The 24,839-nt window shown below is 36.1% G+C and overlaps 4 protein-coding genes and 1 pseudogene across 10 annotated transcripts; all 5 read right to left on the bottom strand.

Moving 5' to 3' along the window:
• Positions 1–2,648: 2,648 nt before the first annotated feature.
• LOC148927253 (uncharacterized) lies at positions 2,649–3,293 on the bottom strand. The gene has a single exon (XM_089069547.1). It carries the CDS (start codon positions 3,243–3,245, stop codon positions 2,649–2,651), a length of 597 nt encoding a protein of 198 aa, XP_088925673.1. The 5' UTR covers positions 3,246–3,293.
• On the bottom strand, positions 3,262–5,434 carry LOC148927252 (uncharacterized). The gene is made up of 5 exons (XM_089056537.1): positions 5,206–5,434; positions 4,550–5,101; positions 4,148–4,309; positions 3,323–4,042; positions 3,262–3,269 (listed from the first exon to the last, which is right to left on the bottom strand). Exons 1-5 carry the CDS (start codon positions 5,432–5,434, stop codon positions 3,262–3,264), a joined length of 1,671 nt encoding a protein of 556 aa, XP_088912663.1.
• Positions 5,435–6,298: 864 nt separating this feature from the next.
• LOC148927251 (uncharacterized) lies at positions 6,299–8,986 on the bottom strand (annotated as a pseudogene).
• Positions 8,987–13,307: 4,321 nt separating this feature from the next.
• LOC148927250 (uncharacterized) lies at positions 13,308–13,968 on the bottom strand. The gene is made up of 2 exons (XM_089056536.1): positions 13,676–13,968; positions 13,308–13,593 (listed from the first exon to the last, which is right to left on the bottom strand). Exons 1-2 carry the CDS (start codon positions 13,966–13,968, stop codon positions 13,308–13,310), a joined length of 579 nt encoding a protein of 192 aa, XP_088912662.1.
• A 3,216-nt stretch (positions 13,969–17,184) lies between these two features.
• LOC125196337 (AUGMIN subunit 8-like) lies at positions 17,185–23,099 on the bottom strand. 7 transcript variants are annotated; one of them, XM_048094818.2, is made up of 7 exons: positions 22,821–23,099; positions 20,034–21,445; positions 19,667–19,786; positions 18,740–18,856; positions 18,583–18,672; positions 18,325–18,432; positions 17,185–17,536 (listed from the first exon to the last, which is right to left on the bottom strand). In XM_048094818.2, the coding sequence occupies exons 2-7, from the start codon at positions 21,294–21,296 to the stop codon at positions 17,453–17,455; spliced, it is 1,782 nt and encodes a 593-aa protein (XP_047950775.2). In that variant the 5' UTR covers positions 21,297–21,445; positions 22,821–23,099; the 3' UTR covers positions 17,185–17,452. The 7 variants fall into 7 exon arrangements, with proteins under 7 accessions (XP_047950775.2, XP_047950777.2, XP_047950779.2 ...); XM_048094820.2 differs by lacking the exon at positions 22,821–23,099 and adding an exon at positions 21,793–22,234; XM_048094822.2 differs by lacking the exon at positions 22,821–23,099 and adding an exon at positions 21,796–22,234.
• Between the last annotated feature and the right edge of the window lie 1,740 nt (positions 23,100–24,839).

The following is a 24,839-nucleotide window of genomic DNA, read 5'->3' as shown; positions in this document are numbered from 1 at the left end:
CTAGCTGTTGGGTGCAGAGTCTCCATTGCCTCCAAGTTAAGCTTCTTCTGTTTCAACCACCTTTCTCTTTCATCTTCCACCAAACTTATACTCCTATACAATTTACACACCAAAACAGACCATACTCTATCTTCAGACTTATATATTTCCTCCATTAATTCTTCAATTTTAGTATGTACTAGTATCAGTATATCACTTTGACTTCTTTTCTATTGATCATTAGTTACAATGATTAACTTTTAATTTTATTTTGTAGGGAATCACCATATTTAGCTAGGATTCATTTCCAACTTTATGCCTCACCTTTTTCATGCTGAAATATTAAGTATGATGCTGTTTTATTAGTATTATTATAATCATAAGTGTAATTAAAATGATCGGAATTCAAATCCTTTTAGTGGGCCCTTCCATTGGTAGAGGAAATTAAAATATGTTTCATTCTATTATTAAGAATGCTTTATAAATTATTATGAAGGAGCAAAGTCGCTATGCTGCATACGACCTCAAACATATATTATGATTTTAAAATTTCAAGTTAATACCATGGCGTAAGAATGATATTATCAGAATAAAACAATCAAATAATAAAAAACACGAGAAGGTCCAATTAGGTACCCATAAAAATTGATGTGTTTGGTTTCATTATATATATATTTCTAGCAATGGTTTTACGTAGATTATAATCAAAGAATAAAAATACGAATAAAACAATCAAAGAACAACAATACATATGTACGAGGAGAATAAAACGCCCTAAAGGAATATACAATCAAAGAAGGAGATTAAAAATGAAAAGTAAATAACAATTTACGTCATACATAAAATACGATATGGCACAATACGAAAATAGAAAGAAACTCATAAAAATCAGAATTTTCAAAATAACCCAATGGATAAGAAGAAATAATAAATGCACAAAATATTTATAATCCCAATATAGTTTTTTTACGAGAAAACAGAAAAAATTATAATATTCTCGGTTACTAAAAAATTTGTCACTTATTTCCATTTTTATTTCATCCTTAAAAATTTATCATTTTCATTTTTTTCATTTTTAATTGTACATTTCATATTTCACTAATTCATTCTCACTTACATTTTTACAAAACTAGCTGACCACCCGTGCGATGCACCGAGTATATATAGTTTCTCTGTCCCCAAAGAATCTGCACTTTGGTGGTTCGGCATGAGATTTAATGCAAAATTGGTAAAATAAGAGAGGTAGATAGAAAAAGTAATTAAAGTATTTTTTAGGGGGGAGTGAGTTCCACTTCATTAGAAAGAAAAGGATTTACATTTTCAAAATTGGAAAGTGCATATTCTTGTGGGATGAAGAGAGTATATACTATTCCTTCCGTGCGCCATTAGAAGTTCTATTTTGATTCGACACAAATTCTAATAAATTCTATGACTTTGTAAATTAGAGATGTAAATGAGTTAGTAGATATACACCTCACTTTTTTTATATATTGATTTAGTTGAAAGGTCAGATGAACTTATCTATCAAATGGAAAAAAAATTAAACTTTAAAACGTGGACATGTCGAAATTGCATGGAACATATTTTCAAGGACGGAAAAAGTAAATTAAATATTATTAAATTAAATTAAAAAAATACTTAAAAAGTAATGCACAAGTCATATAATAAAACAATAGATATATAAATGAGAGGAACTATAAACACTTAAAAAAAAGACACATATGTATTTATCAAATGTATTTAAGACAAACCTGAATCTATACCAACAAAATAATAGGTAATTTATAGAAAAATCAAATAATATTTAAACCTCTTACAGTATCTCTTGTTTCCACAAATGAACTAATAATCGGAAAAAATAGAAAATATCAGTAAATACAATATAAGAAGGAGGAAATATATCATTTTACTATTCATATTTACAACATGTATCGAAATTATAACATAATTTACTGCTAAATTTTTCATATAACAAACTATTGAGAAGTCCAATTATAAAAATATTAAATTGGAAATTAAATAGCAATATTCAATATGAACTATTGGGAAGTCAGTTATAAAAATATTAAATTGGGAATTTAAAAGCAATATTCATTTTACTATTCATAATTACTGAAATCAACAATCAAATAGTTTAGAAATAAAAATTTATAGCAAAGTAGATTGCTACAACAAACAGCCATGATAAAATTATATATATAAAACAGAAATAGATTAAAAAAAACAAATAACAACATATCAAAATATATAGTATTCAATTGAATTAGAAAGAAACTAAGAACCAATTTATTAGTCCATTGATATCAATAGGTGAAGCTTGAGATAACGAAGTAGTACTACAGAGTACTTAATCAAATGTGATCTGTAAAGAAGTTCTACTGGTATCCGAATATAACTTGCAACAGATATATAAAATATAATTCTATGAGCTTGATACATTGAGAGTACAATAAATTATCACTACATTCAGCAGCTCGTGATAATTGGCAAACTTGCGACAGACATTTGAGAGTTGATACATTGAGAGCTGACGAAATATTCTATGAACACTCAATGTAGTGATAACATATAACTTGCAACAGACATTTGATTTCGCATTTGTGGACGCGGATAAGGAGAACTATATCAAATAAATTGGCAACATAACTTAACTTTGATACAAATATTTATTATAGATTTTGAAAAACTTCTTTAAAAACAACGTTAACAGTTGAATCACAACCTACATCATCATCATTACAAACTAAAATCTTTAAACCATCACGGCTCGTAACTCTTGAAAGAGCAACATAAAGTTGTCCATGACTAAATACAGGCTTTTTCAAAAAGAGACCAACATGAGCAAGAGACTGACATTGGCTTTTGTTGATAGTCATTGCATAGGACACGATCAATGGAAATTGTCGACGCTGGAACTTGAACGGAAGCCTTGTATCAGAAGGAACTAACGGCATCCTAGGTATCAATACCTTATGGCCCGAATTAAGACCACCCAAAACTTCTCCTTCCAAAACATGATCACCCAATCGTGTGAGAATTAAACGGGTACCATTGCACAATCCATTGGAATGATCTACATTTCTTAATAACATCACAGGAGTACCAATCTTCAACACTAATTCATGGTTGGGAGTACCAGAACACTTTATTGAATTCAAGAATTCAACACCATGAACATGAGACAAAGCATTGAAGTTGGAATCAGATTTAGATATGCAATCTGAACTAAAGTAAGTACGACCTTCAGACTGATTAAAAGAAATCATGTACTCATTGATAGAGTCAACAATCTCCAATGTAGGAGCCAAAATAGCTCGATCATGCAAATAAGATCGTAGTTTACCTTCATTCATGAAATCAGGATAAATGCTGGACACAATTGTCTTCAAAGGATCACCATCCAGTTTGAGTAAGATGTCATTCGGAACATCTATATTAGCATAACCATCATTTGGCCCTCCAACAACTCCATCTCCAATAGATGCAATCCAATCCGAAAATTCTTTCAACTTCGATGCCTCCTCGGCAGATTCAACACCAAAAAGTCTCATATTTTTGGTCAACCTCAAAACTTTGCAACTTTTCCAAAGATAAGAAGAATTGATAGTTGCATTAACAATATCTTGACGACTTCCCTTAGGAACAACCGGTAATATCTGTCTAAAATCACCACCAAAAACAACGGTTTTCCCACCAAATGGTAATTCCATACTTGAATGAATGTCACTTCGCATGATATCCCGCAAACTCTTATCCAAAGCCTCAATACGATACTTATGGATCATTGGAGCTTCATCCCATATGATAAGTTTACACCTTCTAATCAATGAGGCAAGTTCACTACTTTGATTGATATTACAAACTGAATCCTCATTTGGGTATATAGGAATCTTAAACCGGGAGTGAGCTGTCCTACCACCAGGCAATAACAATGAAGCAATACCACTTAAAGCCACATTTAAAACAATTTCTCCTTTAGAACGTATAGCTGCCGACAAAGATCTCCAAATAAAGGTTTTACCAGTACCTCCATATCCATAGACAAAAAACATTCCACCAATATCTGAATTGATAGAAGTCATAATGACATCATATACATGTCGCTACTCATCAGTGAATTTTGATATAAAGTTGAGAAGATCTTTTGACAAAGATGTGTGATCATAACATAGTTCCTCATTAATCAATCCATCAACTGATAATTGATAATTTTCAGACGATGGATAAGGAATATCATCAAAATCACGCAAACTCCGACCAACTTTCACCAAAAGTCTATCAATCTCAACCAATGCCAAAAATTTTATTTCATCATCATTCAACACCAAATCTGAAAAAGTAGTAATATAAGCAAAAAAATGATAAGTTCACTACAAATATAGTAAGAAATTAATGATGAGAAAGAGTTATAAAATACCTGGATTATTGACCAGACGTCGTCTTTCATATAAAACATCTTCAGATAAAAATTTCCAACAAACACTCCAAACGAAATTGGGACGGGAAATTGAATCTGAAGATAATAAAGTAACAAACAAATTTCTCAAAGAATGAGGAGATGCCCAAATACTTGCCTCAGTAATACCATCAACATATTCCTTATCATCATCCAGCAAACCTAAAGCAAAGCAAGCCTCTCGAAATGTATCATACTGAATTCCATTCACACACCGAATTTCTTCATAAGATGTAGCTCCACGAACTATATTTAACAAACATCTCAAGTAGTACATTTCACCAAAACCAGGAGCAATATAAAACATTCTCCCAATAGCAAATCTCTGCTTCTGAGGTTGCCAACAATTACCCTTCCAAACAAATCTTGTTGGAAACTCAGAATAAGTGAGATCCCTATCTTGAGGATATATTTTATTTGCTTCCATCCAACCTAAAAACTTGCTTTGATGAGCTGTTCTTCGATCCAAAATAATATCAAGAGGTTCAGATTCAGAAAAAATTACACTCTGTTCATTTTCAAAATGGAAACCCAGTCTCTCAACAGGTGGATCCTTATATTGCATATCAAATCCAAAAATTCTCCAAACAGCTTCAGAAGAAGAAACATACCTACAATCATAATACATCTTTACTTCATCAATATTATTCTCACTACTATCCATCCCTGATTCCATAAATGTAGCAGTAACACGATCAAGCCCCTTATTGATGTATTAAACAAATACTTAATAGATCGAGACTGATTACACCACTCTACATTTATATGACCTCCATATTTCATCAATAGATAACGATTATGAGGTACAACATATCTATTGTCTAATGGAATGTCATTCTTTAAAACAACTCGACCATCATCTCTACGTCTATAAATAGGATAACCATCTCCATCAAAAGTTGTAGCATCAACAAATCTTTTTGGAAAATATTTACCACACCGGCCTTTCACCATGCATGGTGATGATGGTCGAGAAACACCACAAGGACCATGCGCCATTAATTAGCAACATTATCATGATAGAAAGGATCAATTTCAACTGCAAGAATTTCAGCTGAAATAAACTTATCAATCTGCTCAACAACAATCTGTTTGTCTTCCTTACTAAGAAAAAACAAAATATGCGCATGAGGCAATCCACGCTTCTGAAACTCCACAGTGTAAATAACTGCAATGAAAAATGGTCTTTAGTAAGATCACAAAATAATTTAAATTCTATCAATATATGAAATAGAAAAAACTAACCTGCTTGAACATTGCCAAAAATCTTATTCTTACGGATATCTCTGATTAACTCATCTAACTTAACTTTGAATATTCGACAAACAATATCTGGACGATCAGTATATTTCAAGCCCCTACTATCGACAAACCTAACACTCTCAGGCCACTTTGGATTGCTAGTGAAAGTAATGAACAAAGTGGGATAACCAAACCATCCACAAAGAGCCATTGCATCTTGATAATTTTGAATCATATAGCGCGCACCTCTAACAAAACTGGAAGGCAAACTAACTCGCTTGCCGTGGGTAGATGGATCAGTCTCACCCCTCAAAATTGCATCATTTAAACCTTTGTACATTTCGGCGCGCAATTGCTTTTGATGTGTTCGAACAAACTTCAGTCGTCCAGCTTCAATCATTGTGTATGCATCAACTACAAATTGCTGGAACAATCTTCGAGCATGCAAAATAGTGGGAGGTTCATCTTCTCTTTGTTGCAAACGGAAAGAGAAATATTCCCTTGGGCTGATTTTCTTTCTACTATTCAAACCATAATTGTTAGAAATTGCAAAATCAATATCTTCTCTATAACCATCTTCAAGGGAATAGAATAGGATATTGTAAACCTCCATGAGCTGCATCATGTCACGCCATAAATGGTGGTGTTGGATTTTCTGCCAATCTTGGAAGCATAGGATCTCGCCAATCTCTTCTTCCACCAAGTATTCTTCAGAGCTCCATCAGAAATTTTGGTTTCCACTTTGGGTGAATTTTCAGCTTTTGTTTTCTTCTCCTTCACTTTGGCATTTGATGCAGTCTCTTCTTTAGAAATTGATCCACCACATGAACCAAACATCCACTGCGGCAAAGAGAAATCCTCAAATGTGGACTCAATTTCTTGTGCCTTTTGGACTTCTACAACATGCACAGCTTTGCACTCCTTCTTCGTAACCAGTTCCTCTTCCTCACGACTCTTCATAGCATTGTAGATAGATAAGATGTGGCGTTTGTTGCCCATATGAAGAGTGAGCTCTCCCCTCGCTATATCTATTATTGCTTTTCCCGTTGCAAGGAATGGACGCCCCAGGATAAGCGGTACATTCACGTCTTCTTCCATATCCAACACTACAAAATCGACGGGAAATATGAAGTCGTGTACCTTTACAAGAACGTCCTCAACAATTCCTTTAGGATAGGTGACGGTTCTATCTGCCATCTGCAGTGTGATTGTAGTCGGCTTGAGAGTGCCGATCTTCATCTTTCTGAAAAATGATAATGGCATCAAATTTATGCTCGCCCCCAGATCACAAAGTGCCTTTGTCTGTCTGTCATTTCCAATGACGCATGAGATGTTGAAACTCCCAGGATCTTTAAGCTTGGCCGGTAGCTTTTTCTGAATTATGGCACTACAGTTTTCAGATATGTTCACCGTCTCATAGTCAGTCCACTTCTTCTTCTTGGAGAGCACATCTTTTAGGAACTTTGCATATGTAGGCATTTCTTGAAGTGCCTCCACCAATGGGATATTCAAGTTCACCTTCCTGAAGATGTCTAAGAACCTAGAGAACTGAGCATCCGTCTTCTTCTTCTGAACACGTTGAGGATAAGGGATCCTCACTTCAGCTGGAGTATGAGCTGTAGGTGGTGTGGGTGAAGGTATAGTCGTGTTCTCCTTAGGTGGAGTAGAAATTTGCACTGTCTCATCTTCTTCGACCAATTCCTCCTCTTCAGCTCTCTTTTCTGTTACTCTACCCTCATTCTCGGATGGCATTGAAGGTCCCTCGTAGTTTGTTCCACTCCTGAGATGTATAGCTTTGCAGTCCTTGGGATTGATGATAGTGGTAGAAGGGAATTTTCCTGGTTGAGTAAGAGTACTCACAGTCTGGGAAATCTGGCTGATCTGAATATCAATGTTCTTCAAATGAGTGGCCATTCCCTGTACATCCGCCTCGACCTTCTCCATCCTTTGATTGTTCTGCTCCATGATCTTATTAGATTGTAGCATGAAGGACTTGAGTATGTCCTCTGTGGTCATCTTCTTGGGGTCGTTCACCATCCCATCAGAAACTGTAAATCCCGGAGGAGGCTGCAGAGCATTATTGTGGTTCCCATAAGAGAGATTGGGATGCCCCTTGTTCCCATATTGGTTGTATCCTCCCCCATTAAAGTTCGGGCGTGAGTTATTATAATACATGTTGCCCCCCTGCTGCACGTAATTCACATCCTCCATACTTCCTTGGGGCTCTTATGATGGTTGCCTCATCGCCATGCAGTCAAATTTCATGGTTAAGGCATCCAGCTTGTCGGATAAGGTGCTCATTGTATCATGATCCATGGTAGAAGCCACCCTATGCACCTTACTCCTTTCGTTGCTCCATCCTTCATCACTGGTTGCAAGCTCTTCAATTACCTCCATCGCCTCCTCCTCTCCTTTCTTGAGAAGATTACCTCCCGCGCTGAGATTTAACTCCCGTTGTGCTTCAGGTATACATCCCTTGAAGAATGTAATGACTTGCACTGTTGGGGACAGACCATGATTGGGACACCTCTTCAGCAAGGCTTTGAATCTCCCCCATGCATCTCTGATAGTCTCCGTAGGAATCATCTGAAAGGCAATGATCTCGTGTTGCCTCTTAATAGCCTCACTAGGAGGGTAGAACTTCTCCAGGAATTTGTGGACCATCTGGTCCCATGTTCTAATGGACCCCGGTGTCAAACTCTCGAGCCAATCCTTTGCCGCATCTTCCAAAGAAAAAGGAAACAGTCTCAATCGGATCTGATCATCTGTCACTCCATTCATTTTCGTCGTGTTGCAAATCTGAATGAACTTGGTAATATGCTTGTTAGGGTCATCTGAGGATTTGCCCCTAAAAGCATTGTTTTCCGCCATCTGGATCAGTCCTGGTTTCAGCTCAAAGTTGTTGGCATCAATATTGTTGAAGACGGTTGGGTTTGCCACTCCGTGGTATACATATTGATTCTGCACCGGCACAGCTGGTTCACGATTAACCTGTCGGCGCAATTCCTCCAGCTGTCGTAGAAGCTCAGCATTGGTGGGAGGAGGGGGTGGTGGGCCATTGTTGCCTCCGTTGTTGTTCCCTTCTTCGTGCTCCATCAGAATAGGAGAATTGGGATCAAGCTGAATATGATCCTGAACTGGTGATCGAATAGGTGAGAAGTCCCTCCGATCTGAAGATGCTCCTACGCGGTTTGGCGAAGAAGCTTGAATCTTCTTTGTGAGTCTCCTATATGCGTTCCTCTTCCGGTTCGATGCTTCGATCTCAGAGTCGAAAGGTTCTAGAGGCAAGCCTTTAGAACGTGTGTGCATACACCTGAATAAGAAACACAATTGTGAGAACTCGAAAAATTAAAAGAAAAGAAAAAAAGTAAAAATAAAGCAGTAATGTCTGAATTAGTAATCTTGATTATTATCACGATATCAAGCTATTTAACACAAAAATTGTCCCCGGCAACGGCGCCAAAAACTTGACTCAACTTTATTTTACCCAAATAATACCCGCAAGTGTACGGGGCTATCGTAGCAAACAGCAAGCAAGAGTATATCGTATCCCACAGAGACAATTAAGTGTAAACCTAAGTACCACGAACCAATTTCAACTACTATCCAGACGATCGAGAAGTTTGGTTTTAAACTAACAACTACTAAAAACATATAAAAACAGAGATTAAAATAAAACACTTAAACAAGAGAACAAAGAAACAAGTTGCAGATAAAGATGAAGAAATATGCAGAATTCAAGGATCCGATGCACAACTCATAGCCTAACCCAATTGAAATCGATTTACCATTTAAAGTCTCCAGAATTGTTGAATCAATCACAAATATAGATTAAACCCCCTCCCGAGGTGAGAAATCCGTAGATTAGGTGTAATAATTGAAGTCCCCTTCTAATTCTTAGACCTAACTCCTAATAGTTCGATTAGATTAAAGATCCCACTCAAAACCTCAACTCTCCCGAGTTTTATTGAATTAAGGTGTGAATAATTCTTCTTTCAAGGTTAAATATTTCATCTCCCGATTAGTCTAAGAAACCCTACACTCCCAATTGGTGATCAAGCAATTGTTAGGAAAAAACACAAGAATAATTCAAAAAATTGCAAGAGCAAGATAAAAACGAAGTCAATTGGATTAAAACTATAAATCAATGCATCTTCACCAAGAATTCTACATAAAAGATGTTTAGCTACTCATGTTCATGGTAGAAAACAAATAGAAACAAGGAAAAACAGTGGAAATCATGATCCGAATTGCAATTGGTGGAAGAATTGAAGCTTGAATCTTCAATCTTCTTCCAAGAGTTCTTCACAAAGAGAGAGATTTGTTTTGTCGCTTGTCGAGAATGAATAGAATTGACCTAATTCTTCCTTCTTATTCCCCTCTTCAAAAATAGCGTTTCTGCTTTGAAAAACGTCAGATTGACGGACCCGGCCGGGTGGAATTAATCCACTGGAAATTCACCCGGCCGGGTGGGACTTCTTTGGTACTCTCTGGAATCTCGCAGGCATAATTACGCCACCCGTCCGGGTGGAATTATAGGGTAATAATTCACCCGGCCGGGTGAGATTTTCTGGACAGCGCAGTGTTCGTATAACGGCCATAACTTCTTCTACCGAACTCCGATTGAGGCGTGCGAGATACCCACGCGAAGCTCTTTCGAAGACGAAGAGATTGGTATGCATCAGGGGCTGATTGGACTTCAAAATCTCCCGTAAATATTGTCTCAAACCAAGGCTGCTGCACATCCACATATTTTGTACCTTTTTCTACACATTCTTAACAAAATGGTCAACATACCAACATAATAGAGAAGTAGATATAAACACGCCTAATAATAGACGAAATATGCTCCAATTCATACAAAACCACCCTCTAAAACCATGTAAAATCCAAGTATGTCAACTCCCCCAAACTTACATAATTGATAGTCCTCGAGCAATGAAGAAAAAAGAACTAAAAGAAGACTTGGATTTAAAGGGATTTAGACATCATCATTGTTTCAAAGAGTATGGAAGACAAGAGCATATCACAATATAAATTCTATAAAGTCAAGCCGTCGAATGCACTTTTACTACTAACTCGTATATCACCTTGGATTCATGCTTCTCTCAAGATATGTGTATGTATCTCACTCTCAAAAGTGTATGTATAGAAATAATACTCTCAAATCAAAATACAAGCAGTGTTTACCATAGGCTTGCTCAAAATCAAACATCTCCTCTACTAGAATGTGAAAGTGAATCTAAAATCAGAAAGGACTTTATTAAGGTTGTAATGTGGCTTTTTGGACGGTAGGGAACATTTTGGCTAAAGTGGCTGAGAAGTAAGATAAGCCCAAGTACTCGCATATTACAAATCCCAACAAAAGACCATTTCTCATAACAAATCTCAGATAAGTAAGACTTTGTCGAACTTCTTCCTCCCATCCGGTCCCCACTTATTTAGAAACCCAACCAATAACTCTTCTAGACTTCGTCTAGCTTATACCTCCACAAATTTATTGTTTTTTTTTTCCTTATTCCTCTAGACTTCGTCTAGCTTATACCTCCATTACATTTTTTTTTACAACGCCCCATATGTGCTTCCAAGTTTGTAGGCTTATCACTCTTGACGGTGACTTAACAAATATTTGACATTGTGACACTTTTTAGGCTAGGAGGGCTAACTAGGGATTAAGACAAAAATATATACACTTGTGAAGGGGAGAACAAAGAATGCCTAACGTGATCTCCTAAATTCACATTCACTATGTAGATTTAATATGATTAGGAGCAAGTTCTAGAAACAACAACAAGCATATGATAAAAAATCACACAAAAAAGAAGTTTTGGCTCAAATCTCACTCAGGTAATAGCATGAATCAAGGCAAACAAGCAATTCGTTACTTATGCACCTATTACTCAAACTCTTAAGTCAAAGACCATGATAGCTTAAAAGATGGATGATGTTTTTATCATTAACAACTAGTCTTTACCCCAAGAAACCAAATTTTTTTCACTTCAAGCCTCTAAATTTTCAATCAATCACAACCAAACAAAACAATTCTATCCTAAAACAAAATAAAAAGCAACGAAAGACAACTAATCAATCTAAAGCAATAAGATAAGTACCTCGTTAGTATCCCTATCCACCATATCATCCCCCCAAACTTATTCAAAGCTATGCAAAGAATAAGTTTGAAAAGTTGGTGGAGAAGGGAGACTTACATGGTATGAAAGCAACACAAAACACACCAAAAATAAACTAAAACGATAAAATTAAAAGTTACCTACTAGGGGTTACCTCCCCTACAGTGCCTTTGGTTATCGTCGTTGGCTCGACGTCCTCCATGAGCTGCATCATGTCACGCCATAAATGGTGGTGTTGGATTTTCTGCCAATCTTGGAAGCATAGGATCTCGCCAATCTCTTCTTCCACCAAGTATTCTTCAGAGCTCCATCAGAAATTTTGGTTTCCACTTTGGGTGAATTTTCAGCTTTTGTTTTCTTCTCCTTCACTTTGGCATTTGATGCAGTCTCTTCTTTAGAAATTGATCCACCACATGAACCAAACATCCACTGCGGCAAAGAGAAATCCTCAAATGTGGACTCAATTTCTTGTGCCTTTTGGACTTCTACAACATGCACAGCTTTGCACTCCTTCTTCGTAACCAGTTCCTCTTCCTCACGACTCTTCATAGCATTGTAGATAGATAAGATGTGGCGTTTGTTGCCCATATGAAGAGTGAGCTCTCCCCTCGCTATATCTATTATTGCTTTTCCCGTTGCAAGGAATGGACGCCCCAGGATAAGCGGTACATTCACGTCTTCTTCCATATCCAACACTACAAAATCGACGGGAAATATGAAGTCGTGTACCTTTACAAGAACGTCCTCAACAATTCCTTTAGGATAGGTGACGGTTCTATCTGCCATCTGCAGTGTGATTGTAGTTGGCTTGAGAGTGCCGATCTTCATCTTTCTGAAAAATGATAATGGCATCAAATTTATGCTCGCCCCCAGATCACAAAGTGCCTTTGTCTGTCTGTCATTTCCAATGACGCATGAGATGTTGAAACTCCCAGGATCTTTAAGCTTGGCCGGTAGCTTTTTCTGAATTATGGCACTACAGTTTTCAGATATGTTCACCGTCTCATAGTCAGTCCACTTCTTCTTCTTGGAGAGCACATCTTTTAGGAACTTTGCATATGTAGGCATTTCTTGAAGTGCCTCCACCAATGGGATATTCAAGTTCACCTTCCTGAAGATGTCTAAGAACCTAGAGAACTGAGCATCCGTCTTCTTCTTCTGAACACGTTGAGGATAAGGGATCCTCACTTCAGCTGGAGTATGAGCTGTAGGTGGTGTGGGTGAAGGTATAGTCGTGTTCTCCTTAGGTGGAGTAGAAATTTGCACTGTCTCATCTTCTTCGACCAATTCCTCCTCTTCAGCTCTCTTTTCTGTTACTCTACCCTCATTCTCGGATGGCATTGAAGGTCCCTCGTAGTTTGTACCTTTTTCTACACATTCTTAACAAAATGGTCAACATACCAACATAATAGAGAAGTAGATATAAACACGCCTAATAATAGACGAAATATGCTCCAATTCATACAAAACCACCCTCTAAAACCATGTAAAATCCAAGTATGTCAACGTTGCAGTTCACCATTCTGGGATTCAACAATAATGTCTCTATCACCCAAAGCTTCGTCAAAATCACCAACTATTAATGCAGCAACTTCAGATACATAAGGTAAATTATAAGTTCTGCCATCTCTACATCGTTTACCAATCAATCTTAAACTTACATTCCTTGAATTTCCTTCATCGATTTGTAGCTTTGCCATTCGAAAAGATTTAACCAAAGCATTATTTTCATCCAGCATCATCTGAATATCAACCACAATTTGCTCATGAAGCCCATTGAGATCGTCCCTTCACATTAAAATGGTACAGTTAAGTTAGCTTCAAAAGAAAAAATTATTTAAGTTGAATAAAATAAAATTATACTCCGTACCTTACAGATGCGAGTCTATGGGCAACTTCATTTTCAGTATCATAAATATACATTTGAGCAAACTTTGGTGCTTCACCATCCAATGGCAATAGACTACCGATTAGATGATAATTCTGCCCACTCAATCGAAAAGTGGGAGGAGATCTCCCACGATTAAGACTATTATCGATCTTGCCTCCCATGGATGTAAATCCAAACATGGAATTATAAGACCGAATATTTTTTAAAAAGTGCACACTCTTGGCATGTCTAGAAGACATTAAATCTTCTAAAATGATTGGAATAGCAGGCATTTTAGGAATCGAGATCTTTCCATTTGTACAACAAATGGAATACTTTGGTTGTTTTGATTTTCTCGGTTTCTCAAGTCGTTCTTCATACCAAAAAAGTGCACCACAATGTAAACATTTAAACGTAGCATCACCCATGTCCAAATATTCTACAAAAAATTGACAGAAACAAATTAATATTATTGTTATAATATGAAAATGTAATGGATAAGAAGAAATAATAAATGCACAAAATATTTATAATCCCAATGTAGTTTTTTTACGAGAAAACAGAAAAAATTATAATATTCTCGATTACTAAAAATTTGTCACTTATTTCCATTTTTATCTCATCCTTAAAAATTTATCATTTTCACTTTTTTCATTTTTAATTGTAGATTTCATATTCCACTAATTCATTCTCACTTACATTTTTATAAAATTAATATATAAAAGTAAAACATACACATGCTACTAATTTTTTTTAACTCACTTTCTATTATATTTTTTAAAATTCGTATCGAATCAAATAGCACAGCTATTTAGGCTGAAAATTTAACTTGGGCTGTTGATTTAAGTAATTGGAAGATCGGGCTGGAGTTTTAATATATGGACTACGAATAAACGCTTCGACGTTGAAAATTGAATGCTGAAAATATTTTTGAATTGGGGTGAATTGAAAGGGACACTAGGCTCATTGAATTTGTAGAATCATTTTAACCATTTGGATGATGGATTTGGAAGTACATGAAAAATAATATCCTATAAAACTTTATTATATTTTTTGGGCGACATCTACTATGATTTCAATGAAAGGCTGTGTTTGGTAGTAGCCAGGAGCATGGTTAAGCCATTTTATCTATGTTATCCTCTTTGTTTGGTATCAAATTGGGAAACCCATAACGGACCCAGATAGAGCTCCGTTCCATCCAAAAACGTCTGTTTCACGTTGATTATTAACTTCTCATTTTGTTGCGGATAAATTATACGCCTCGTAAGCCGCAATGAGTTAGCCAGTTATTTGACCAAAATATCCCTTTATTTACTCTATTTTGTGCTAACTTGAATATCCTCGACATTGGAACACCAAATTTGAAACAAAAACCCTTATCTCCTCAACTGTACACAATTCTGAGATTTGCACATCGCTTAAGAACATGGAGAGAACCACACACAGCTGTAGTTCTAGGTAATGCTCTGAACTTCCAATTTTGTTTCCCATGTCATTATATTTCGTCCATTTACCAGCGATTGATTTTTATTTCATGTGTATTTCTTCAGTTCTGAGTTCTATTTTCTTCTTTGTCTGGTCACATACATGAACATTTTGGGTATCGCCTGCTACGAAGTTCGTGTGTTATGGATTTGGTTGTTTGGTTGATATGTCGATTTTTTTTGCAAATTGTAATTACTTTGTGCACTCTTTTATTTATTCACTCCAAAACCCTCATATTTCCCAATATTAGGAGATTTTGTCTGTGAGGTCTAGTAGTCACGAACGTGATGTTGTGTCGCTAGTTGTGGAGGAGTATCAGGAAGTCAATCGTGTGAAGAGGTTGTTGTTTACAGCTATTCTGGAATGTATGCACAACAACCGGTCATTTCAACAACGAAGATTAAATGTGCAGCCTTACCGAATATTAGAGCGTGTTTTGGCACAAGTCGCCCACCCAACGCGTCTGGTAGGCCTTACTTTCGTTGATTGCATAAACAATCTTAGAATGGATCGCAATACATTTGGTCGATTATGCATTCTACTGCGCGAGCGGACTGACCTGATTGATGGAAGATTCGTTACCGTCGAAGAGCAGGTTGCAATGTTCCTTTGCGTTTTGGCGCATCACAATAAAAATAGCATGCGGGCTTCAATTTCCGTCACTCATTGCAAACGGTATCACACTTCATTCACTCAATTTTAAGTTCAATCTTGCAACTTCATGGAGATCTGCTGGTTGCACCAGAACCCGTAAACGATGGTTGTTCATGGAGATCTGCTGCTACCAAGAGGGTTACATCGCGGGCTCGGGAAGTACATGTTGATTGCCTACTCCATATCCAAGTCGTCTTCACGTTTATAGCTGATGTAATATTTGTATTTGGAATTGTAATTGGTCGCCTACTTTAGCAACTTCTATGTCTTACTATTTGGTGGTTTTTGTATGGGATTGTAATCGGCTATTCTATAGTTTTGTTATATGCAGTAGTCAGATAATCTACTTATTTCGAACTCAATTGTGGTACGATGTTATTTATGTTCATTTCAACCAAGTTATTTTGAGTTTTTATTGGTGGAGACCAATTTTTTGCTCACATCATGGTATCTGTATAATTTTTAATTGCATAGACAATTCTTTAAAACTAGGTACTAAAGAAACTGACATAGTACAAGCAACACAAGAATAACTTTCATTACATCCATAATTGAAAAACATACATACATTACAAAACGAGTACACACACATATATAATAGTGACCTCATGCGCATTGTTCATACTTATATGCCCTAAAAAATGCTTCCCCAAAAGACTCAATCCCCGAATACAACAAGAAAATGCACTTCCATCGGATCTACCAATATGAAGGTGCACTTTGTCCCAAACTGAAGCAAGTTTGCACGGGCGGCGAAATCTTTCCACCCACGGACCACGGTGCATTCGAACTTTGTTGCCCTGGTTTGTGATTCCCACATCCCAACACTGAGTACCAAATTTATACTCCTATACAGTTTACACACCAAAACATACCAAACTCTATCTTCATCTATACTTTTACATTAATTCTTCAATTTTATGTATCTTAGTTTGACTGCTTTTCTATTGATCATTACTTACAATGATTTACTAAACTTTTAATTTTATTTAGCTAGGTAATCACCATATTAATAGCTAGGATTCCAACTTTATACCTCATCATTTTCATCATTTCATGCTAAACTATTAACTATGATGCTGCTTTACTAGTACTGAGGTTACTCTGTAAAATGTACTATAAATGTTAGAATTTATTAATTTATTTGATTTACTACAAATGGACAGGAGGAGAAAGCTTACATTAAAACTGCATCAAAAAATTGAAATAATGTAGTGTAGAGTCTCCAAAAATAAATGAAAATTAGTTGTTGCGAAATGTTGCGGAAAATAACAAAGAGTGTTTAATTCATTCCTGGATGCCATTGCGATTTGCGATACATATAAAATGATACAATAATGAAATATAGTAAGTTAGTTAGAACCATCAAGTGATGCCCACGATATATAACGCGGAATAATTTTTGGTTATATTTCAATGTCTTTCACATTCTCCTTTTTTACAAAATACTCCACCTATTCAAATTAATAAAATTAGAAAAGTAGACTAAACTAAAAAAAAAAAAAAAGAAATATTATTAAGTAGAAACATTGATATACATTCACTAAGGATAAGGATAGAGATGATGTTGTACAGTATTTCATATACAAAAATCGAAATCGAGGTGTGTTAGCATGCATCATCGTACTTGAAATCATCTTAGTACCCAAATAGGGAAAGTTGGTCACCTCTCCAAGATTGCTTCATTTGCAAAAGATGACTTCTCAGGCTGCCTTCTTCAACCTGCACAAACAAACCATGTCCGATCACTAGGCCCTTCTTCATAAGATGGAATGAAAGAGGGAACAGTATGAAATTGTCATTTCATTTCTATCTTTATCAAAATCTCAATTTTCTGGTCACTAGTCACTATATAGTACTTCCTTCGTCCCGGCTAAGATGACATATTTTTTGGCCGACACGAGATTTTAGAAGTTATTGGTTAATATGTTTAATTAAAAAAAAAGTGAGTGTAGATATTAAAATAGAGAGATAAAGAAAGATGAATATCTAAATATAAGTGAGAAAAAGTGGTTGGATGTATTAATTGGAAAGATAAACTTTCCAAAGAAGGAAATGTGTCATTTTAATTGGGAATAACTAAAAAGGAAAAGTGTCATTTTAAGTGGGATGGAGGGAGTATGATACTACATTCGTCCCACAATAAAAGTCACATTTTGTCATTTCGGTCCGTCTCATAATATGAGTCATATTTCACTTCTACCATAAATGGTAAATAGGTCCTACATTCCGGTAACTCACTTCACTCACATTTTATTATAAGCCCAATATAAAAAAGTAGGTCTCATATTACACTAACTTTTCCAACCCATATTCTTTACATCTCTTAAAACGCATGTCCACACCAAATGTGATCGCTATTGTGAAACGGAGGTAGTATGATGCTTTCTACAATGTGAATATGAATGTATTCAAGCCACCACTGAACAAGACGAAGAAGAATAGGATGACACTAACCCAATGGGAAATCTATTCAAACTACATCCAGTAATCATGAAAGGAACCCTTACCTGCAAAGCAGCTATGGAACAAAAAAGTGATTCACACTCATTAAGCACGGCTCTTTCACGTGCTGCAACATCAGCAAGTTCCGCTACCAAGGAGTTCATACTCTCTACCTGTACAAGAAGTTTATACCGTCAATCTTTAAGCAACGTCATACACAAGGAGAATGGCAGAGGGTAAAGTTATGTATCTTGACTTTTTGACTTGAATAAACTAGTGCAACATATACAGGAGACAAGATTGTATAATATGAAAGATCTCACCTGATGGAGAATGGGGCGTAAAGAGGATGTCATAGCCTTCATCACATTATCAGCAGAGCATACAGCTCCTTTTACAGATCTAATATCTACCTGAAAAAACAAAGAATGGTCAAATGAAATAGTACTATTTTAACAAAAATTTAGTCAACTAGCATACCCTTGTTCCTTCATCAACTGGAATCCGGAGAGTACTAGCCTGCAAATCGTGGATGGCCCAGGTCATTGAGTTAGTATGGTCCCTCTCAATTGAAGCCCACTCAACAAGACAACTCGCCTGATAAAGTCGAATTCCAATTAGAAATTATGCAAGGAGTCTATCAACCAAACACTGCCATATGGTAAAGACAGTAAATATAGAAGTGATGCAAATGTTGAATATGTGGCCAGTAAGACATGATGATACCATTTCAAGGAAAACAGACAAGAATACAAACAGAAACAATGATGGTTTTGAAGTATGCTACAGGAAATGTGCATTATAGAAGTTTAGATCAATCGAGCTTATAAAGAAAATAAAATATACAATAGAAATTTATTCAGAAACACTTGAAAAGCTAAACCAATCTGATGGCATAAACATACCACATTCAGACCCCTTCCTAACAAAACCGTGGAACATTTTTACGTTTTCTTTAACAAATAGCTAGGATAATGGCCTTCTTTGTGAAGATGAGTTACTTTGAAGATAAGCCTTCCAATAGTATCAATAGTTGCAAGACATTGACTGACATGATCTTTTCAACCCATCAGGATTAGCAAGTTCTTTTCCTACTCAAGGATTGAACAGTTTTAATTTTCCGTATTGCTTCTGTTGAATAGTGAATTCTATATGTTGCATAGCATGATAAAGATTTCACTTTGTATATTTGTTCAGTGCTAGAATATTTGTGCTGATTAGTGAAAAATTTACTTCATCAGAGAGAGATTGAGCTAAAACCCAAATCAACAGATGTGCAGTTTGCAGCTCTTTTTGCACTGAACTTCCACATATCCAAACAAACCATGGAAACCACGGAAAGCATGTATTAAACACATGAAGAATTCACATACAAGTGTCACTATAGTTATAACTTATAAGTCTTACTTGATTGACCCAAACTGAATAAAGCTTCAACTTAAGCTTCAGCTGCTGGAGATTAGATCTTTTTTTTCTGACTGAATCCAACAGATCTAAGATTGTCATCCACGTGTTGTATAATATTTTCTACACAATCAATAATGTTCGATGATCAGAAACATAACTTGCTAAAAAGCAAGAAAAGAGACAAGCTAGTTAAAATAAATGTAGTTCCTTCTTCGTAGTTAGTATACCCCGGTTGAAATTTCTCCATGAGTTGAATTTAAAAACTAGCTAATTCTGAACCTCAATAAAACAATCAAGGAAAAAGGTAGTGTGTTGGTGTGTTAAAGGAACATATAACAGCTTAAATTCCAAATATATTGACACGAACCTCTGCTTTTGCTTTATGAGAATGCATTGCAGCATCAACTCGAGCATTTGTATATCGCCATTGCAAATGTCTATTATACAACAGCCTTAGCTGATGGACGTCTTGAATGTCAATAGCAGCTTTCTTGCCTTTCTTAATATCTGCGATAAAACTAAGTACAGAAGTATCCTGAGGTTGTCTGGATGGGCTCGATGGCCTCATCCTAGCAGGACTAGAACCTCTAGAAGACGGGTGAACAATCGTGACTCGTGATGGACTGACCACTCTGGACACCGAGGGTGAAGAGGGGCGTGATCTGGGGATTGGCAATGACTGAGTCCTAGCCACTGCACTCATCGATGATGATCTTTCTGATGAACTCGATGAGGAAGGCCTCTGCACCTTTTGCGAATCATCATAAAATGCACTTCCACAAAACATCAGCTTTTCGATCTCAACATGTGACGTAGGCATAATAAGATCGCTCGCACTTTTCCTTACAGGTCTGCTTGTCCCATCCAGAGATAATCTCCTGAAGGAAGGTGTAGTAGCCATCCTAGATTGAGATAAAGAAGTTTGGTTTACCTTTTCAGTAGCACCACTTCTGCTAGCGATAGAGGATGCTCTCCCGCTCGTTCTGCTCGGCCATCGATGTTGATCTAGTAGAGAAGATGGTAAACCATCAAGAGGTTTAGAATTCTCCAACAGATCAGTAGAGTTCTTTCCTTTGAGAGGGCTTCTCTTCTTCTCTGGTGTGGGCTTCCTTGCAGATGGTGTTTCTCCCTTGCGAGCTACATTTGACGGTGGCTTCAGAGTTCGATCTGAAGGCATACGAGAAATCGTGCTTTCTTTCTTACCATCGAATTGCAAAGAAACCTGGAGACTTCTCATTGTAGATGGCCATAAAGACTCTGGCGATGATTTATTAACCGATGTCTTTCTTGGTGTCACGAGCTTTTCGGCAGCTGTATCCTGCACCGGTGTCGATGGAGAAGGACTACGTGGTGATGTTGGTATAGTCGGGCGTCTTCTGTCAGCTGATACAGCTCTCTTTGGCAAGGGCATGGTTGAGGCAGTGGATGCCCTCCCAGCATTTGGTGAGGGGCAGCGTTTTGGAGCAGCCGCGACAGATCGCGTTGGCGACATATACCTTGAGCTAACCTCTCTGGTTCGGGACCTATGAGTGGCGGCTCCATTTTTGTTGTCAGCTGAAACAAGTGGTGGCCTCAAAGTCACTGTTGTAGATTGCTTCCACACTGCTTTCTCTGACTCACATACATCCATCCAAATAGAGCAAACTAAACCTCATTAATGTCTGTGATCATCTCATTGCAAGCATGACCACACTAGGAGACACGCTATCACCGAACCCAATTAATTTATTGACAATTCAACAAATGCTTCTTAAAGGAGATCCTTTCCACTCTGAAAATCTGCCAGATAAATGTGAAGGCAAAAGTAAGATACAATACATGATAAAGCAAGAAAAGAAGAATAGGCATGAAGAAAAAGGAAAAGATTCTCAAAAGAATACATCTTTACAGGCAATCAGATCTCAAACCATTCAATTCCACAAAATCCAGCAAAGAAATACAAATGGGATTTACTCTAACCATCTGCCCCAGCCCAGATCACATAGCAACTAGGCTTATAATGAGAAAGACAATTGCAAAAGAGTAAATACAAGTTATAGTCACTATTACAACTAAGAGACAAAAGCTAGTGGGTTTAGTTTGGATCCACGGAAATTGGAAATGGTGGAAAAGGGAAGTAGAACAACCACTGGTAAAGCTGTCTAGGCCAAGAATGGCATCTCATGGATATTTTATCTCACTATCTTGATCTCAGTCCCGGTCCCCCAGCCATTGTCGCTCTCACGAGAATGTCAGCGTTGGAGCTGCATATGCAATTCACACACACATTAAGGTACACTCACATTAGCCATTCTGTCCTGCCCCTTCTTCCCCCCACCAACTCCCTTTCATGAAAGGGAATTCAATGAAAATTATATGTTCACCAGCCCTCCCACAGAAACACATCCACAGAGTGATTAATTGTAATTGAATGCTCCCACACGCAATCGCTGTCACCCAAGAACTTAATAGAAGGAAAAAAATAAGTAAATAAACAGAAATTACAGTCTCATTTTCGGATCAAATGGAAAACTCTCAACTTTTTCTTGGAACAAACAAGGTTTCTCGAAGTAAACTAGATCAGGTAATGACAAAAAACATCACTATAAAAAAGATGAAAAATTAGAAAACTAAAAACAAAGAAATTGTAGGGTGATGGTAACAGCAATGGGACACCATGTGCAGGTAGAGATCATTGTCCTACCCCATGAACTCAAGACGACAAGCAATACACAAATCAACAAAAACCAAACAGTTAATTCCACCTTTAAAAAAACATCGCTATGCTCATAAATGACTAAAGAAATAATTCTAGTTTTAACGTTTAGTATGCATCCCTAATTTTACATGAATATCTATGTTGAACAAATAAAAAATTCTGCGCTTTGTCAGATTTTGTTCCTAAATTTACCAACACAATAGATTGCATTTCATCTCCGTTAAAACAAGGCTATTGAAAAGGGGGATAGAAAAAAAAAATCACTTGAATCAGTAAAAAATTCTGCTTCAGAATACTGATCAAAGTTGTTTAAGCCTTCTAAATTATACCTTAAAACCCCTCTGGAGTATAATTCAGCGAATTGATTGAAGATTCAAACTACCAAAAAATAGAAACTGATAAACACAGCTTTCATCGCAAAAAGAAAAAAAAAAGTAACAGCAAAATATTAAATACCTGTATATTTTGCCTGGAAATAAAAGGGGCTTTTGGATTCTATGAAAAATCTGAGAGATTAAGATGATATCTAGATCGTTACTTAGATAACAGTGATGAAGAGATAAATTAAAGTATAAATGAAGTAGTATTAAATAACTGATTCAATACAGATTTTGGATAAATACAGTGAGTTGGGAATGATAATTTAAATAAAATGAACAAACGTGGGGGGAGATTCAGTTAGCGGAGGGAGGAGGAAGAGAGGAATGGCGCCGGCGCCGGTTATTTTCGCGCCACCCAATTATTTATTTAATAGAGCTAATTAAAATTTATTAATGTGATTGACATACTTTTCCATTTTCATTTTCCTTACGCAACGTGTTGACGCTTTTGCCCTTAGGAATTGCTTGAGGTGGCGCCCACTTCTCTGGCTGGGACTTGGGAGTAGGTTGGCAAAAAGGGTAAAAGTGGGCGAGGACTGTTTATTTTTATTTAGTGGCACAAGTAGTTTTCGGAAAAGTAGTTGTATATACTAATGCATGTTTTGGAACATTTGGAAATTAAGTTTTGAGAGAAAAATAAATAAATTTTATTGTCAGAGATATTTGAGAAATAGCCCCTACATTTTCTAGATATAGGAATTTAAGTATGAAAAAAAAATATTCCTAAAAGCAATTTAATTAGTATGACTAGATAATAACTCATTTTATTTTATTTTTTTATTTTTTACAGGTAATTAATTTTAGTTTAAATATCATAGTATAGTGCATTCGAACCTAATACTTTTAATCTTGGTCATTATCACACACACTTAGAGTCCCATCTTATTAAACCATCTTTAATAATACTTTAAAACTCAAAATGAGATAGACAATCAGCTCTGATAGTACTCCAATATCAATCTCATTTTTTATTCGTGAAATATATTTATTTTTAGATTTACACTAAAATAAATCCAAATCACTTTTATAAATTTTATAAGTAAAAGAGGTACTCTGTTTAGCTAAGATGTTCATCTTTTCTTTTTAGTTTATCTCAAGTTGTTTACTTTTTTTTATATTTAGAAATAAATCTCTCTATTTCTCTTCTCTCTCCTCATTAAAATATATATCTATTTTTTTTTCTACTTACTCCATCTAACAATTGCTCCTAAAATATCGTGTTACTCAAGAATGTGGATATCTTGAGTGGGACGAAGGAAGTAGTAGATAGATGATATTCTTTTGAGTTTGAGTTTAGTGTAAATGATTGGATATGCTCTAGTGTGATGGGTGGTGAAAATAGACACTAAATTTCTTTCTCATTAGCTATACTCCAATTATTTTCTCTTTCGATCTTTCTCTTATTTTATCGATTATGTATTAAAATTCACGTCGTTTCAAGATGTACTGTTGTTATAAGATAGAGAGAGTACTATTTACCTTCAGCCGGCATTTAAACTATTATTGCATAATATTACTCCCTCCGTCCCAATTAAAACTATATGTTTTCCTTTATAGTTTGTCCAAATAATATGACACATATTTGTTTTTGGAAATTTTCTCTCTTCAATTAATATACTCTACCATTTTTTCTATTCTCCAATTAAAGTATTTATTTCTCTTTCCCTCTATATTTATATCTATATTTTCGCTCTCTAATAAAATAAGTACATTAATCAATAACTTCAAAAATCTTGCGTTAGCTAAGAAATATATTCCCTCCGTTCTATAGTAATAGAGGCGTTTTTTTTCGGAACAAAGATTAAGAAAAAATTGTGTTAGGTGAGTTAAGTAAAGAGAGAATAAAGTGTAAAATGAAAAAGGTAGAGAGATGAAGAGAGAAAAAAGTAAGAGAGGGTAAAGTAGGTGTGGAAAAATGTGTTGACTTTTACTAAAAAGGGAAATGACTCTATTACTATGGAACGTATCAAAATGGCAAAATAAATCTATTACTATTGAGCGGAGTGAGTATTATCTTAGCAGGACGGATGGAATAGTACTTTGTAGATTTTATATCTTAATCTCCAATGGCTTTAGGCCAGCCACAGGCTATCCA

This window comes from Salvia hispanica, chromosome 4, assembly GCF_029641045.1.
Source record: "Salvia hispanica isolate PSC_SH4W2 chromosome 4, Shi_PSC_v1, whole genome shotgun sequence".
Taxonomy (NCBI): Eukaryota; Viridiplantae; Streptophyta; class Magnoliopsida; order Lamiales; family Lamiaceae; genus Salvia; species Salvia hispanica.
This window is presented reverse-complemented; position numbering and strand designations above follow the sequence as displayed.